This window comes from Tinamus guttatus, unplaced genomic scaffold, assembly GCF_059628265.1.
Source record: "Tinamus guttatus ecotype Peru unplaced genomic scaffold, ASM5962826v1 Tinamus_guttatus_pri_ptg000308l, whole genome shotgun sequence".
Taxonomy (NCBI): Eukaryota; Metazoa; Chordata; class Aves; order Tinamiformes; family Tinamidae; genus Tinamus; species Tinamus guttatus.
The window spans coordinates 1,105,649-1,119,340 of NW_028288842.1; the positions used below are offsets into that span (position 1 = coordinate 1,105,649).

A 13,692-nucleotide genomic window follows, 5' to 3' on the forward strand; every position below is an offset into this window, starting at 1 on the left:
AAAGACACCCAAACTGTCTTGCAGATCATGAAGCACTTATCATGCTTGTAAAGAAGTGCTGAAGCTGCTGCCCCTAAGATCTGTATCTTAGTCCTACAGTTAGCTACCTCCATTCTTTGTCCAACAGCAGGAAGAACTGGTACTTATCTGTGCTCTCTATTCACTGTTTTATGTTAGCACAAGTAGTCCTTCTAATGAGAAGAATTAGAGAAAGGCTTGAAGTACAGGCTTACAGTAGGATATTCACCCAGGATAAACAAGTTCTCAGCAGGGAAAGCATGGCCTACTGTTCTACAGTGCAGGAGCACAAGTGTAGGGGCTTCCAAGGGATACTGCTTTAGGACAGCACTCTTGCTTAAGAGAGAGATACTAGTTAGAGTAGTCTAGAGTTAGTCTTAGTGGCTACCTGACCCTCAATTTCTGCCAAAGCTGCTGAGCTTTGCAGACTTCATAAATCCCTGATCATTTTACAAGAGTTACTCTTAGTATAATCTAGTTACTCTTAATATAATCTAGTAAGTCTAGCTGTTATGGGCATCACAGCACTCAGAGCTGGCACTGGACACTAGGCTCCCACTTATTTTAAGTGTGCAGTAGTTAATGCTGTCAGGGGGCTTCTCTGGCTCCTGAGATTTCTTATTCCTTATTTATTTGGTTTTTAGTACCAAAATTTTAAAGGTTCACCTTTCTCTTCCTCTGTCCATCACCACCCAGTCACTCCTTTAACTGTTAACAGTTTGTATGGGAAGACTTACGCTGACTCGAGGCTCCATTTTGATGGACACTTCCTTTTTTCAGAGATACTTTCTTTCCTTGCTTTCTCCTCTTCTACTTCAGGAGGTGATTCTGACTCCTCATTGCTGAAAGCATCAAAAGATCCAAGACTTTCTATCAAGCATTAAATTTGCTAAAAGTGCACAATAACTTGACTTAACACTCATCAAGTGGTTGATAATTAACAGTTGTTAAACACATGAAAACAAAACAAATCCAAAACCCTACCACACATTTATATGTATTTTTTTTGAACTTACTTGGTTTCAGAACGTTCATCCTCATACTCTGTCCAGGAGTATGTGCTAATGAATCGCTGTAGTGAAGGACGCTTCTCATTCTGCTTTGCTCCTAGTCGTCCCCTGTCATGTTTTAAGACATTTACTTTAATTTCCAACTAGACACTTGACGGGAAACAAGAAATCTAGACACAGCCTATCTATTGAAACAGGCTTTGTACAGTACATTTCAGAGTGGTTTTCCTGTTATCTTACACACATGGACTGTCTTGCAGTCCAAGTATGTTTATAAGTGTTGTATCATCTATTAAAAATCTATAACATTTAGTCAGCTACTGAAGCATGTAAAGCTAATGGAAAAGGGATTGCCTAAATATTACTATACCTCAAGCAGCTTAATACAGACATAGAACAGGATTAAGTATTTTTCAGCTCAAGCTAAGACTTAAACCAAGGAACTTTACCAACTGCTTGGTCTCCTGTTGAACTTGTCACTCCTTTCGTCTCCATCCATTTCATTTAGCTGGGCCTAAATGAGAAGTTTTACCATGTATTACATTTGCATTATCACATGTAAACCTAGCCAGTTTTGAGAAGGCAGAATGCCTCATCGCTGTTTGGGACTCCTGACTTACCAGTGGCAACCCAACTCCTGCATTTCCAGCACTCCGAGGCAGCGTCGCAAGGCTGACTCTGCGCAGCGATGATGGTGGCTGTGCAAACAACAGGCATCACTGGCCCAGTTACTGATCACATAACATATTGGCAGTTTTGCACAAACTGAACAGAAGCCAGCTTAGGCTTAAGCTTAAGTAGTGACACATTAAAACAAACACAGCCCAAGCCGCCTGCGTTTAGGCAGCTCCTTTTCACAGTTCCCCCTTCCTAACAACCTAGAGGGAGCCTGGATACATGACTTCCAGGAAACATGAGCATTAAAACAAGTGAACAAATTCACACAGCAATGCTCACAGGAGTTTTCGCAGTCATTTTTGACTTGCTCCCACCTATTTTCAGCTCACTGTGCTGAGCCCACCTTCTGAAACACCCTGAGAACACCACATGTGAACAGTATTTCTTAGCCAGTACATGAAAGTGAGACCATTTTGACTTCTGGGAACATTTCAGCAGCTCTAAGTGGGACCATATGCAGTTTTCTGCTGGGGGTGGTGGTGCTGAAAATATATGCTCATGTTTGGTGAGATCAGCCCATATTTTTGAAGGAGAAAAACAACAAAAAACAAACACACACATACACACACCAAAAAAAGACAAAAACCACCTCCCCCCCCAAATCAAGCACATGCCACAAAGCACCAGGTCATGACAACACAAATAAAAGGCACAGAATTAACATTAAGTTTTGTGTTAAGTTGTAGGGTCATACCTTGAAGTTAAGAGAATTTGGTAGCTTCTTATTTGTAGATTCATCTGTGGAAAAGATCAAACATGAGAAATTGAAGAGGAGGAAATAGAAAAGCAGTGAGCATTACATGCAATTATGGGATTGACTTTGCAATGCTTTTATAAGTACTTAAAGTACTGAAAGATTTCAGAGGAAGACTTTATTTGTTGAATTGATAACATCCATGCATCATTATGCACCCTCTGCAAGGATTTATTTCTGTTGCTAAAAATATTCTACTATTATCAATTCAACCTTCTGTTAGACCATTCTCTTATAGACAGTAGCAGTTTGTAGACAAAAATAAAGGGATAGCAGCACATGATTCAAAACACCCCCAAGGGGACATTACTGGTATGTCTGCACAGTTGCTCTTTTTTTGTTTAAGATACATTCCCTTTTACCCTGCAAAGGCACAGGCACACACCATTATCTGGAAAGCTGACCACTACCATCTGCTTAAAGGGCAAATTCAGAGCACCTGCACTTAAGGAACCTGCAATCCCTACATCTAGAAAAGGAGGGCAGAGGCCGCCCATAAGAATAACCTGGAGGAATCAAAAAACTCAGATACCTAAAAACAGCCAACAGGAAAGCTCCAATATGAGAAAGTATCCAAATTTATTGCTCACAAGGAGCGAGACAGTCACACAACACTGCACTCTCTAAAAGCCAGACCTCTACCCCATATGTGTGGTATTTTCTCCCTCCCTGCAAAGAGATTCCTGACAGTTTACATACAAGTCTAATTTCAGAGCTGTCTCTAACACTATTAGTATATTGCTGATTTTTACTCCATCCTTAGGAAAAGAGCAGTTGCATAGCCCATCCCGTGACCACACTGAGCTTTAACTAGACAAGGGTCTGCCCAGCAAGCCCTACAAAGGGAAAGGCTGAGCAGCTTTTCCTGGTTACCTTGATCTCCAAGGGAACTGAATGACCTCTCATTCTGGAGCAGGACCTGTCTCAGCTCCTCGAGTTCGGCGTGTTCCTTGGTGTACATGCGCTTCAGGTTCTCCACGTGCTGGATCATTACTTCCACAGCCTTGCTGACCCGGCTCTCCTAACAGGGCAAGTGCAACACAGCAAGGAGGAGGAGAAAGAAGAATGACTCTGAGGAACTGAATGATGTTTAGATTTTGAGAAGACTTTTTTCCCCAATAATCTATCTTGCATCATGATGCTATTACACCCTCATTTTCATACACCCCTTCAAAGTTGCACTACAACATAATCTCTCAGCACATGCCCAGGCTCAATGTCTTCCCCTTTCTCCAAGGATTCCCCTGTTCTAGCACAGGCTACAGTCTTCATCTTCTGAGCCTTTGCAGCCCCTCACCATCTCATTCCATCATCTCCAATCTCAGCTGCCACCACACACCCACTACTGCTGCCAAATCATATTTTCATGCTGCTGTTTACACATCATCATGTTTGAGCAGACCCACGTTTCAATATGTTAACATTCTCAAATGCATTAGCAAAGCCCATAACGACCCCTTCTGTAGGGCAGAAAATTATCAGTAGTGCATTAAAACTATTATTATTGCCTTGTCTTTTTTTTTTTTTTGTACTGTCTACCACACACAACCCTGTCCTGAAAAGTCTTCAGTGAGGACTATATTTTTGTTGTTTGTTTTTGCACTATGCCAGTGCAATGCCTACTATTAGGACTCCTAGGCACTGTAAGAGTAATAATGCAAGCAAAGATCCAAAAAGATAAAGTCAGGATTATATCATAGGAAACATAACTGTTACACACCAAGATCCCCAAATCCAGTTCTGGAATCCAAGGTCCAAGAACAGGCCCTACTGTCCTTATTCATCTAGAAGCCTTTAACTGTGTGTGAAATACATTTACTTGGAAGCAGTTACCTGATTAATAGCTCCCAGCATCTCTGCTTTGCTGGCGACACGGACTGCATACTGGCCAAGGAACTGCAAGCTTTTCTGCAGCTTCTTAATAATCTCCTGTGCTTGGTTGTCTTCTTCGCACAAAGGAACCAGAGCCTAAAGGCACATTGAAGACAAGAACAGAAAAACGTTAGCAACTATTTGAGAAGGAGAGGTGAACCCGAGTGACAAGGCCAAGGCAATTCCCCCAGGCCTAGACAGTCCCAGGATCAGCATCCAGCATCCTCAGTCACTGGAACTCGATGCAGACAGTGGGCAGAGACTTCAGTTTACCTAGCATAAAACACCAACTTCTGAAGACACAGGTTCTTCCCAGGCATTTGCACAGTCCCCACTCCCTGGACATACAGTATGACTGGATGAAGAAGGCTACCCTTTAATATATGAGAAAGATTTAGCATCTCAAGTGCATCACCCAAGTTCAGACTTGCTCAGAATAAGATAAAACCTAAGAAAGTTATATCAAAAAGAAAATTCAACAACCATTTGTTCCACCCACTCTAGCAGCCTGGCCAATGCTAACCTCTAGCAGTTTTAGAGCATCTGTGATTTCCTTTTTCAAGGCTTCTTCAGCCAGATTTCGGGATCTCTCTTCAAGCTTTACTCTCTTGTCCAAGGTAAACAAGTCACACTTGAAACCTAAAGACAACCTTAGAAATTCAGCCTGTTGTGGAAAAGGAAAAGATTTCAGAACATAACAAGTAATACGGAAGTCTACTAAGTAGATTTGCATACAGTTAGGAATACAGAAGAGAAAGCAAACACTGCCTATGACCCTAGCAGGGGACTTTACACCCCAAAGCCAAGGGTTTTTGCCAGTCCCCCCACCTGTAGTGATGCAGGAAACATTTGCAGTCAGAACAGGTAATCTCCTGGCAGTGGGCAGCATCTGGAAGCTTGGATGATATTGCCTTAAATCAGCACACTTCTGCCTAGGTATAAGTCATAACTATGCTCTTCCACATTTGGAAAGAGTTTATTTATTTATTTATAGTGACAAATATTTCAGTTATTTTTATGGGTTTCCACTTCTATCCCTCTTATCCCCTCAGAAATTCCAGCTCAATGCAGCGGATTATTATCTATACCAACAGGGCTCTGAAAGACAGGTTCAGAAGCCAGTTGACAAAAAACAAGTTTAAGCTACTAAGCATCAGTCTTTCATACAAAGAGAGATTAATCAGGCTTTATCTACAAAAATCTTTCTGCTGTCCAAAGCTTTTAGAAATAGGAGCAGCTGAGACTTACCTCCACCTCTTTCTCATTAGGAGAGTCGCTGTAGGAAAAGGAGGGACAGTTATGTAACAGGCTGCAGCTTTAAGTTATACATGCAGGTGGTCACTGAAAGTCAAACACACTTACGGGTCATTTTGCTTTGTTTTATCTCCTTTAATACCACTTGCATTGGGTGAGCTCCCTGAGAAGAGGGAAAGAAATGCTTTGAGACAAGAAGAAACAAAATGCTAAAGAGGCTGTAAAAAATATGTATGAAGCCCAAATAGAAGTCACTTAAAACTTCCTGGATTAAGCTCTTATCAGTAAAAATCACTTTGCATACCCTGGCGCATATTAGGACTAGAACATCAGTAAGACAGTCCAGCAATGTCACTTAAACCTCAATTGCTTCTTGGCTTCAATGGCCAAGCAGTTAGTTCAAGAACATTTAATTATAGGCTTTGGTTTAAGTTCCCAGGCCACAGGTTTCTCACTAGCACCTGCTGAACTCCAAGGGCAAGAGTTGAGGTGGCTGCGAGACTGGAAATGTTCGAGTGTAGCTCAGTAGAAACATCTCCCTGTTGTTATCTCACATCACACCCTGTTCTACCTTGCACAAAGAAAGCTGCTTTAGGAGCTGCTTTTTGGGAGGACAAGTATGCCAGCACTCAGTTTCAGATATCTTAACTCCTTAGCAGCTCTGAAGAAATTCTCTCCCTCCTATCTGGAGGAGGATGGAGCTGGTTAGATTAGTATCTGTAGGAGTTGGAGAAACAGGTTTTTGCATGATAACATCTCAGCACTCCCTTCCTCCGTTTCTCACCCATTTTGATTTCTGACTGCAGCTACAGTTCCCCCCCTCCTCCCCCAAGTAAAACCCACACAAGCCAGCACACACACACACACACTCTAGCAATTGGTGTGCCCAAGCAGCTCTCAGGAGCACTTCACACTGCTCTTGACACAGGAGACAACATGTGCTCCAAGGTGTTACACAAACAGTCAGCAAGATCCTCCTACCTTTCCTACTGGGAACCATGGGCAGTGCTTCCTCACTCTGCTCCTTTTTGGTTTCCTTTTCCTGGTCCATCTCCTAAAGGCACAAAGGGTAAATATACCAAGGGAATAGACACAGAAAGTACCAAGGGACCCTCCAGACCCTCTTCCCTTCTGCTCTGCCTCACTGCTCAGGCAAAGGAGTTGGATGTTTCCATGTCACCAGTACTCTTACCAGATCTTGCTTTAAAGCTTTTTGAGGTGTTTCATGTTCTTCTGTCACAGGGTGGAATTCCTTCTTCGACAGATCAGTTCCTGGGGAGAAACATTCCAAGTGTAATGATAAAAACAAAACAAAAGTCTCCAATGCACCAGTACCCAGAGTACTACCCATTGGTCAAGAAGTCTAAAACAAGTTGTAGCAATTACCAAGAGAGGACATTAAGGAAGAGAGGCAGCAGCAAAAAAAAAAAAAAAAAAAAAACACACACACCCACAAACACACAACACCAGACAGGGATAGAGAAAGATAGTGCCACTATAATACTTGCAATTCTACAAGAACAACTACAGCCAGAATTGGATCTATCGCTTGGATGAATAAATTTCCATGCATTTTTTGTGCATTTGCTTAAAGAGACAGCTTGTAACTAATTGTTGTCTGACTTTTAGAAAGATAGGAATGTATAAAGTAAAAAATCCCATGCACAAACCAACAAGAGAAATAAATGTTTGTAATTATCTTCAAGTGTCTCCAGTATGAAAGTAGTCAAAAACATTACACACTCAGAACTGCTGTTATAGAGTTGCTCAAGTACAACCAAGTTTTGGAAAGCATGTGGTTTAGACACTTCAAGACAGGCTTCAAACTTATTCTGAAACTTGCACTGTCCTCTTGTACCTTAAAAGAGCACCCTCCACAAAGGCAGCTATTGACAGTATATTTACATATTTCAAAAACTGAAGAAAGCATCAGAGTCGCACCAATTTCTCCCGCTACAGGAGAAATCTATTCCTTATAGATGTTCTGAAAGGTTTCTTTGTTTACACAGTCATAAGTACATGAATGCAGGCCAAAGAAATGGCAACAAGAAAGGAAACCCCAAAGTTTTACAGCTTTGAAAGCACAGAGGTGCTTTCTCCATTCATCTTTAAAGTGCCACCTTTAGCACCACCCTTTTCATAATGCTCCCTTTCATTGCTATCGCAGCAGCCCCAAGTATCTGACCCGGATCCTCAGCGCCCTGAGGAGGCACTGTATGGTACTACTAAAAACCACAAGCTTACATTCATCTATAACTCCATCTTAATACTAGAAACATTTCCTATTTCATGGCATGCAGCAGGGAGCAGGATGTTGGACTTCTGGGCTATCTAGACCCCTTCTGGCCCATTTTGCATATCTGCTTCCGCCCTGCCAAAGGCATCCGCACCACGTATGAAAATTAACTGCAGAGGCAAGTTAGTAGAAAGAAGCCATATTTATGGCAGGAGACTGAATTAGACTTCAGGAAGACTATAGAAAGAAACAAAAACACAAGAAGTGATGACAGAAGTTTTATATTTAGGTAAGGGCTAATATATGAGTGCTTGTTTGTAATCACCCTCTGCCCTGTTACTTAGAAGTTTTTTTAAAAAATAGCTCAAATACACATGCACTCCAGTTTAGTTTTGCTTTTAGTTTGTCAGTGAGGGAGGAATACAGTCAGATCTAATAATATATATATTTTTTCTAGCTATACATGGCCATCGGGAAAGACAAAAAGCATCCACAAACGTCTCCTGCGTTCTCGTGTTCTGAACATTCATTTTGAAAGAGAAAAGGGAAGTGCTACTTATTGCAATTACTTGCCACCAAACTTTTCAAAACCCATGAAAAGATTCTCTCTCTTCCCAGAGTTGCCTGGCATTCAGTACCAGCACAATGTTCAACCAGCTGAGCAAGCATCACAGTTTCATGTTTACCTTTGGCCAACAGGCTCCCAACAAGCAGGCAGAGCCTCATCCAGACCCACAAATTTCAAGGAGACTGCAGAGCACTTGCAGGGCTAAGTATTTGCAACAGCAGCAATTCAAAAGCTGTTATTAAGCTACCTGGCTTATTACATTCCCTCACTTTAAAGACATGCTGGAAGCAAGTGTTTGCTGCTTGCACGAACGCCCGTGTGGCTGCAGCAGCCACTGCACCAGTACAGAACCAGCTGGATCCTTACCACTGCCTTTCTCTGCTGCTACAGAAGTTGGCACCTCTTCCTCTTTTGCATGTGAGTGCCCAAGGGGTTTTTCCTCCATAGCAAGAGAGTCTGTAACACGAGTCAACAGCAAGAGCGCTTACTGGCCAGGAAACGCACAGGCCTCGGGCATCTATTTCAAGGCTCTCAGCACCAAGTTTGCAGATCTCTGCGCCCCAGTCTAAGTGCTCACCTGTTACTGCTGTGATGCTTTCTGAAGAGGTTGCCAGAACTACTTCTGCACAGGATGCAGAGTGATCACTGCCAAAACAAAGTTATTTTCAGTTACTTATACATACTATATGACCTTGAGAGACGTTTTTAAATACTTGCACAAAAGCTGACCTGGATGTGATCAGACTCGCTGATGTGGATGGCTCTGCACTGGTCATCTTAAAGGAAAAAAGAAAAAAAATAGCATCAGGAAAAGGGCTGCTTTGCAAGTAGAAAATATCTAAGTCGAGGTTTTAATAATTCCTTCAGCTGCATCCAAATATTTCAGCAGAGAAAAAACTAGCTAGCTAGTAATGAGCTGCAGATTCCATTGTTAGTCTATAGTCACCACCATGCATAAAATGTAGGTGATGATATCACGTTAAGCTAAATGACAGCACGATACAACTTGGGAGTGAAAATTCCCAGCAGAAATCTTGTATTTCTAAATATGGAGTTTCTGAGAAATTCTGGTCCCTGACTTCATGCTTTGTTTCTAGCACCTATCCAAAAGACAAAGCACATGTTACCACACCACCACCTTTCTATCCTAGTGCTCCATAAAGGTAGAGTTAGTTTGTATTTTTAACCCATTTTCAAGGTCTTGAACTGCACAAAGTGGGATAGAGAGTTTCACACAGCTATGTGACTCAGGTAGTTTTGCCTGAACAGATGATTTGGAAACTTGCATTCTGCCCTGTAAGCTTCAGCATTCATCTTTGTAGGAGGCTTGTGTTTAATAACCATCACCTGGTTCAGAAGGCTTCAGGCCTGCAGGGTTTCAGTGGATAAGGCTTATGAGAAGCTTTGCTTGTGTTCCCTCGCCTGCTACATTATGGCTCTGACAACATCCTCGAGTACATCAGTGTGCCAAGGGGGAAAAGCATTCTTCCTGCTTTCCCCCAGATAATTCCAGGTCACTTAGACCACCAAGGCACTAGGAGGAGAGCCCTGGCTGCTCCCCCATCAGCGAGCGCTTTCTCTTTCCCTCTCCCCACATCAGAGGTCATCTCTGCTCCAGCCAGCTGGATGCTTCCTCTAATGCAAATCCAGGATATTTTTATTCTCATTTGAATTCTCTGTTAAAGCTGAAGGAAGTGTAACACTGCATTTGCCCTGTTCTGACCAGAAGAAAAGACAATAGCATGTAGGAATGAAAAGAACCTAAATAAAGCATAGAAATATGCTTCCCACCAAAGCCTCACACAACCTAGAACAGAATAAAACAACAGGTATTACTCTACGCGCTCTCTCCTTCTGCACATGATCACAGCATCAGCGATTTCTGCTTGCAATGAAAGAAGATAAATCATCAAGCCAATTTTTAAACCCTGTAGTAGCTATTAGCACTGTGAAGTCCCTGCTGGACAGTGGCAAGTATGATTAAAGAGAAAGAAAAGAGTATTAATCCACAGTCTAGATAAACAAGCTTGTTGCAAGGGTCCCTCCTCCTCTGAAAAGGACTGTATCAGTAAGATCCTGCAGCAGAATCCCAGTCACACTTCCTCTCCATCCTTGAATCATTTCACTGTCCTGTACACACGGCAGAGAAATTCTGGCAAGAGTCTTGTAGAGCTTCCCCCAGACAAGCATTAATATTGTGAAGATAAAGCATATGGATTTTTTTAGACTATGGTATAACTTTCACATTTCTAAATTCAAACAAGTATAGAGAGCCCAGTGCTCATCTGGCTGTCACAAAAACCTCCCCTATAAAATATCCCTGTAGCTCCTCCAGTGACAAAGCTTTGGTGAAATAGCCAAGACTACTTACATGCTGAAGGGCTGGATCAAACGCATCTCACCCATAGTGTGATAAAAAGCCTAGGAAGGCTTTTCCTATTAAACAAGGATATTCAAATTTTGCTGCACGTCACTTTTTAGAGTGGGTACTGTACACAGCCAGTTTGCTTTCTCTTTGGGAAGCTCTTCTATTTTTTTTTTCCCTTCCACAACATTCACATGAAGGGATTGGGGGGGGGGGCGGGGGGCAAGCAGAAATCAGCAAAGGAAAAGGACATTTCTGGGCCCACTTGGATTGCAGAGAGATTCAGAGCACCCAAGCAGGGGCATTTCAAACAACTTCTCAGGGCTGCCGCTTTCCAGAAGCGCTGGGAAGCGCGAGAGCCCCCACGGGGATCCCTTCTCAGCAGCTGGGGACACAGCAAGGCCAAGGCAGCTCCCCGCCTGCCCTGCCTCTCAGGGCTGTGACCACAGCGTCCCCTCCACTCTTGCTTTTCACTCTCGCTGCATTTCCTGCCTTGATTTGCCACCGCAACCCGTGACTGCTGCAGGTAGAGGTGACGTGCCAGCCAGGCTAGGCCCGAGGCCACCCGCTTGTGGTGTTGTAAAGGTTATTTCCAGGTTTATGGAAAGCTGACCCATGGTTTCCCATCGCCACCAGCAGCACCAGGACTGGTGCTTGCAATGCCCGTTCAAAATACACATGGGCAGCCGGGCAAGGCCTGGATTTCCACAGCGAGCCCTGAGCAGCCCCTCCAGATGTTCCTTAGCAGCCGTGGGAGAAAGTGCACAGAAAAGCAACATTCAGAAGTTAAACATCCTGTGGTTTCTCACAGGTGGATAGAAAAAGTGAAGTCACTCAGGCAGGGCTGATCATTACTGCCAAAGCAACAAGCCTTGAAGGCACGTTTAAAATATTCCTTAGCACCAGCTCCTAGCTGGAACCATGATCCTGATGGGCACGAGCATCAGGACACTTGGCTCCAACTGCAGTATTCCTGGATGTGCCCAAAAGAGGGTGCCCCATGAAACAAGGGATTGCAGCTCCGTGCCGACTGATGCCTGCTCCTCCGCTTCGGAGTGGTGCCAGTTGGTAGCTGCTCAGCACCTGGCTCTTTGCAGAGCACTAACAAGCACTTGAACCCATCCAAAACCACATCTGGGGTGTTAGAGACAGCACTCACCTCAGCCAGCGAGTAGTCCTTCGTTGTAATGGAAACAGGAAGATCTGCATCAGCACAGTTACCAGCAGAGCGTATTTTCCACCTGGCAATACACACTTTATTTGCATATTGCCTAAACAACAATGAAATATATTGCCTTCCCCCCCGCCTCCCTTAAGCACATGACAACTGAATTCACTATTATTTATATAGTCAGACAGCTGGTCTCCCAGAGAAATAGAAGTTTACAGTTCCTCCTCCACTAAATAGTTAAAACAAAAATTAAAACAAAAAACCCAATCCTTCTCACAACCTCCTCCAGGCTGCCCAATCCTACAGAAGATTCCATGACAAAACTTCAAGAGCTGCCAAGACTTTTACTGCACACTGCCTGCCTTGAGCTCCTCTTCTGAGCAACATCCTTATTGTTCTCCAAGTATTCATCTACAATTATTAGAGACCTCTCACAGCCTCAAACACTTCTATCTCTATTTGAAAAGCTTAAGGAAGCAGCCCAATAAGCAGAATTTCAGCATTCCCATCATAAGCTCTGTAACAGATAAGTAATCACAGAATGGTTGAGATTGGAAGGAACCTTCAGAGCTCATCTGGTCCAACCCCCTGCTCAAGCAGGGACACTTGGAGCATGCGGCACAGGGTGGCACCCAGGCCCACATCTTTGACCCCTCAAAGCCAATAGGATTTTGGTTCGCAATATAAAAGCGTTGAGCTAAATACCAAAAACAGCCACAAGAATACCTGCCTTATGTCTGAGCTCTCCAGCAAGAAATAGAAACACCCTCACCAAATCTGGGAGGTGACTGCATTAGAAAGGTTCCAGGACTAACCTTGTGAGATACAGATTCCTTAAGGAAAAACATTGCCCAGAAATACCACTAGCTGATCAGAGTCCAGTATTTCCTAAAATCAATATCCCAGCATTGAACTCTCCCTGTGCACCTGGAACAAGCTATGTCACATGAACTCTTCTCTCCTTCATCCCCAAGAGGTTATTTTGGGATCTTACCTCCACTCGGCTGGTGTCACATCCAGACTGAAGGTCTCAGACATGCAGCAGACAGAGCTCCACTTGCAGTGGGGATGCCAGACCGACACAGGGGAGTTACGAGGGCATGAGCTTTCCAAGGCTAGAGCATCTGTTAAGAGATACAGGCATGAAGAACAGTGGCAATACATAAACTCAGATGTAGCATTTTATAGGAGTTTTTGCCCACAAGTCTAAGATAATCAAGAGACAAACCACCATAATACTGTTTTATAATAAGGCAGCTCTATCTTGGTAAGAAAGAGCTAGGTGAAGAGCTATTGTCAGTCTTCAACATCTGGAGATATCATCAGGTTATGGAAACTTCTGTATGTGGCAGAAGTGTCATTGTTTTATGTGGCAGATGACAGTGGGATAGTTTGAGGACATTTTTTGGTAGCAGCACTTTATTGGTTCAAACCATAGACACCTGGCCTTAACTGTGACCGAAGGGGGACATGGCAGCAAGCGGAAACTACCCTCCAAGCTTGTGCACTGAAACAGCCTTTCTGAGGGCTGATATCTCGCTATGTAACAACTTACAGGCTGATGGGAATAACGTAGCCCAGGGCCTGTTAGCTCAGGCTGGCAAGTCTTGTCAGGAACTCACTGGAAAGTATGATTCATACCAACAGCTCAAAAGCTTTTGGCGACTTCAGGGGGGCTCACAGAAAAACATCTTTAGGCCTTTAAGAGTCTTAGAAGCACAAGTGAGCCTCATTCATCACATGCAAAAATAAAGCCAAAATAGTTC

The 13,692-nt window shown here is 43.3% G+C and overlaps 1 protein-coding gene across 1 annotated transcript in view; it reads right to left on the reverse strand.

The window, feature by feature from the left end:
• Positions 1 to 13,692, reverse strand: part of IRAG2 (inositol 1,4,5-triphosphate receptor associated 2) — a 35,272-nt gene that overhangs the window by 713 nt on the left and 20,867 nt on the right. The window contains exons 22-38 of the mRNA XM_088528458.1: positions 12,921 to 13,050; positions 11,915 to 11,996; positions 9,120 to 9,166; positions 8,968 to 9,035; positions 8,757 to 8,846; positions 6,779 to 6,858; positions 6,568 to 6,640; positions 5,695 to 5,749; positions 5,581 to 5,608; positions 4,856 to 4,996; positions 4,294 to 4,428; positions 3,334 to 3,481; positions 2,401 to 2,444; positions 1,649 to 1,726; positions 1,478 to 1,542; positions 1,035 to 1,136; positions 756 to 860 (exon numbers count right to left, since the gene is read on the reverse strand). Of these exons, the coding sequence (XP_088384584.1) occupies positions 756 to 860; positions 1,035 to 1,136; positions 1,478 to 1,542; positions 1,649 to 1,726; positions 2,401 to 2,444; positions 3,334 to 3,481; positions 4,294 to 4,428; positions 4,856 to 4,996; positions 5,581 to 5,608; positions 5,695 to 5,749; positions 6,568 to 6,640; positions 6,779 to 6,858; positions 8,757 to 8,846; positions 8,968 to 9,035; positions 9,120 to 9,166; positions 11,915 to 11,996; positions 12,921 to 13,050 (1,471 nt within the window). The remainder of the gene's footprint in view (positions 1 to 755; positions 861 to 1,034; positions 1,137 to 1,477; positions 1,543 to 1,648; positions 1,727 to 2,400; positions 2,445 to 3,333; positions 3,482 to 4,293; positions 4,429 to 4,855; positions 4,997 to 5,580; positions 5,609 to 5,694; positions 5,750 to 6,567; positions 6,641 to 6,778; positions 6,859 to 8,756; positions 8,847 to 8,967; positions 9,036 to 9,119; positions 9,167 to 11,914; positions 11,997 to 12,920; positions 13,051 to 13,692) is intronic.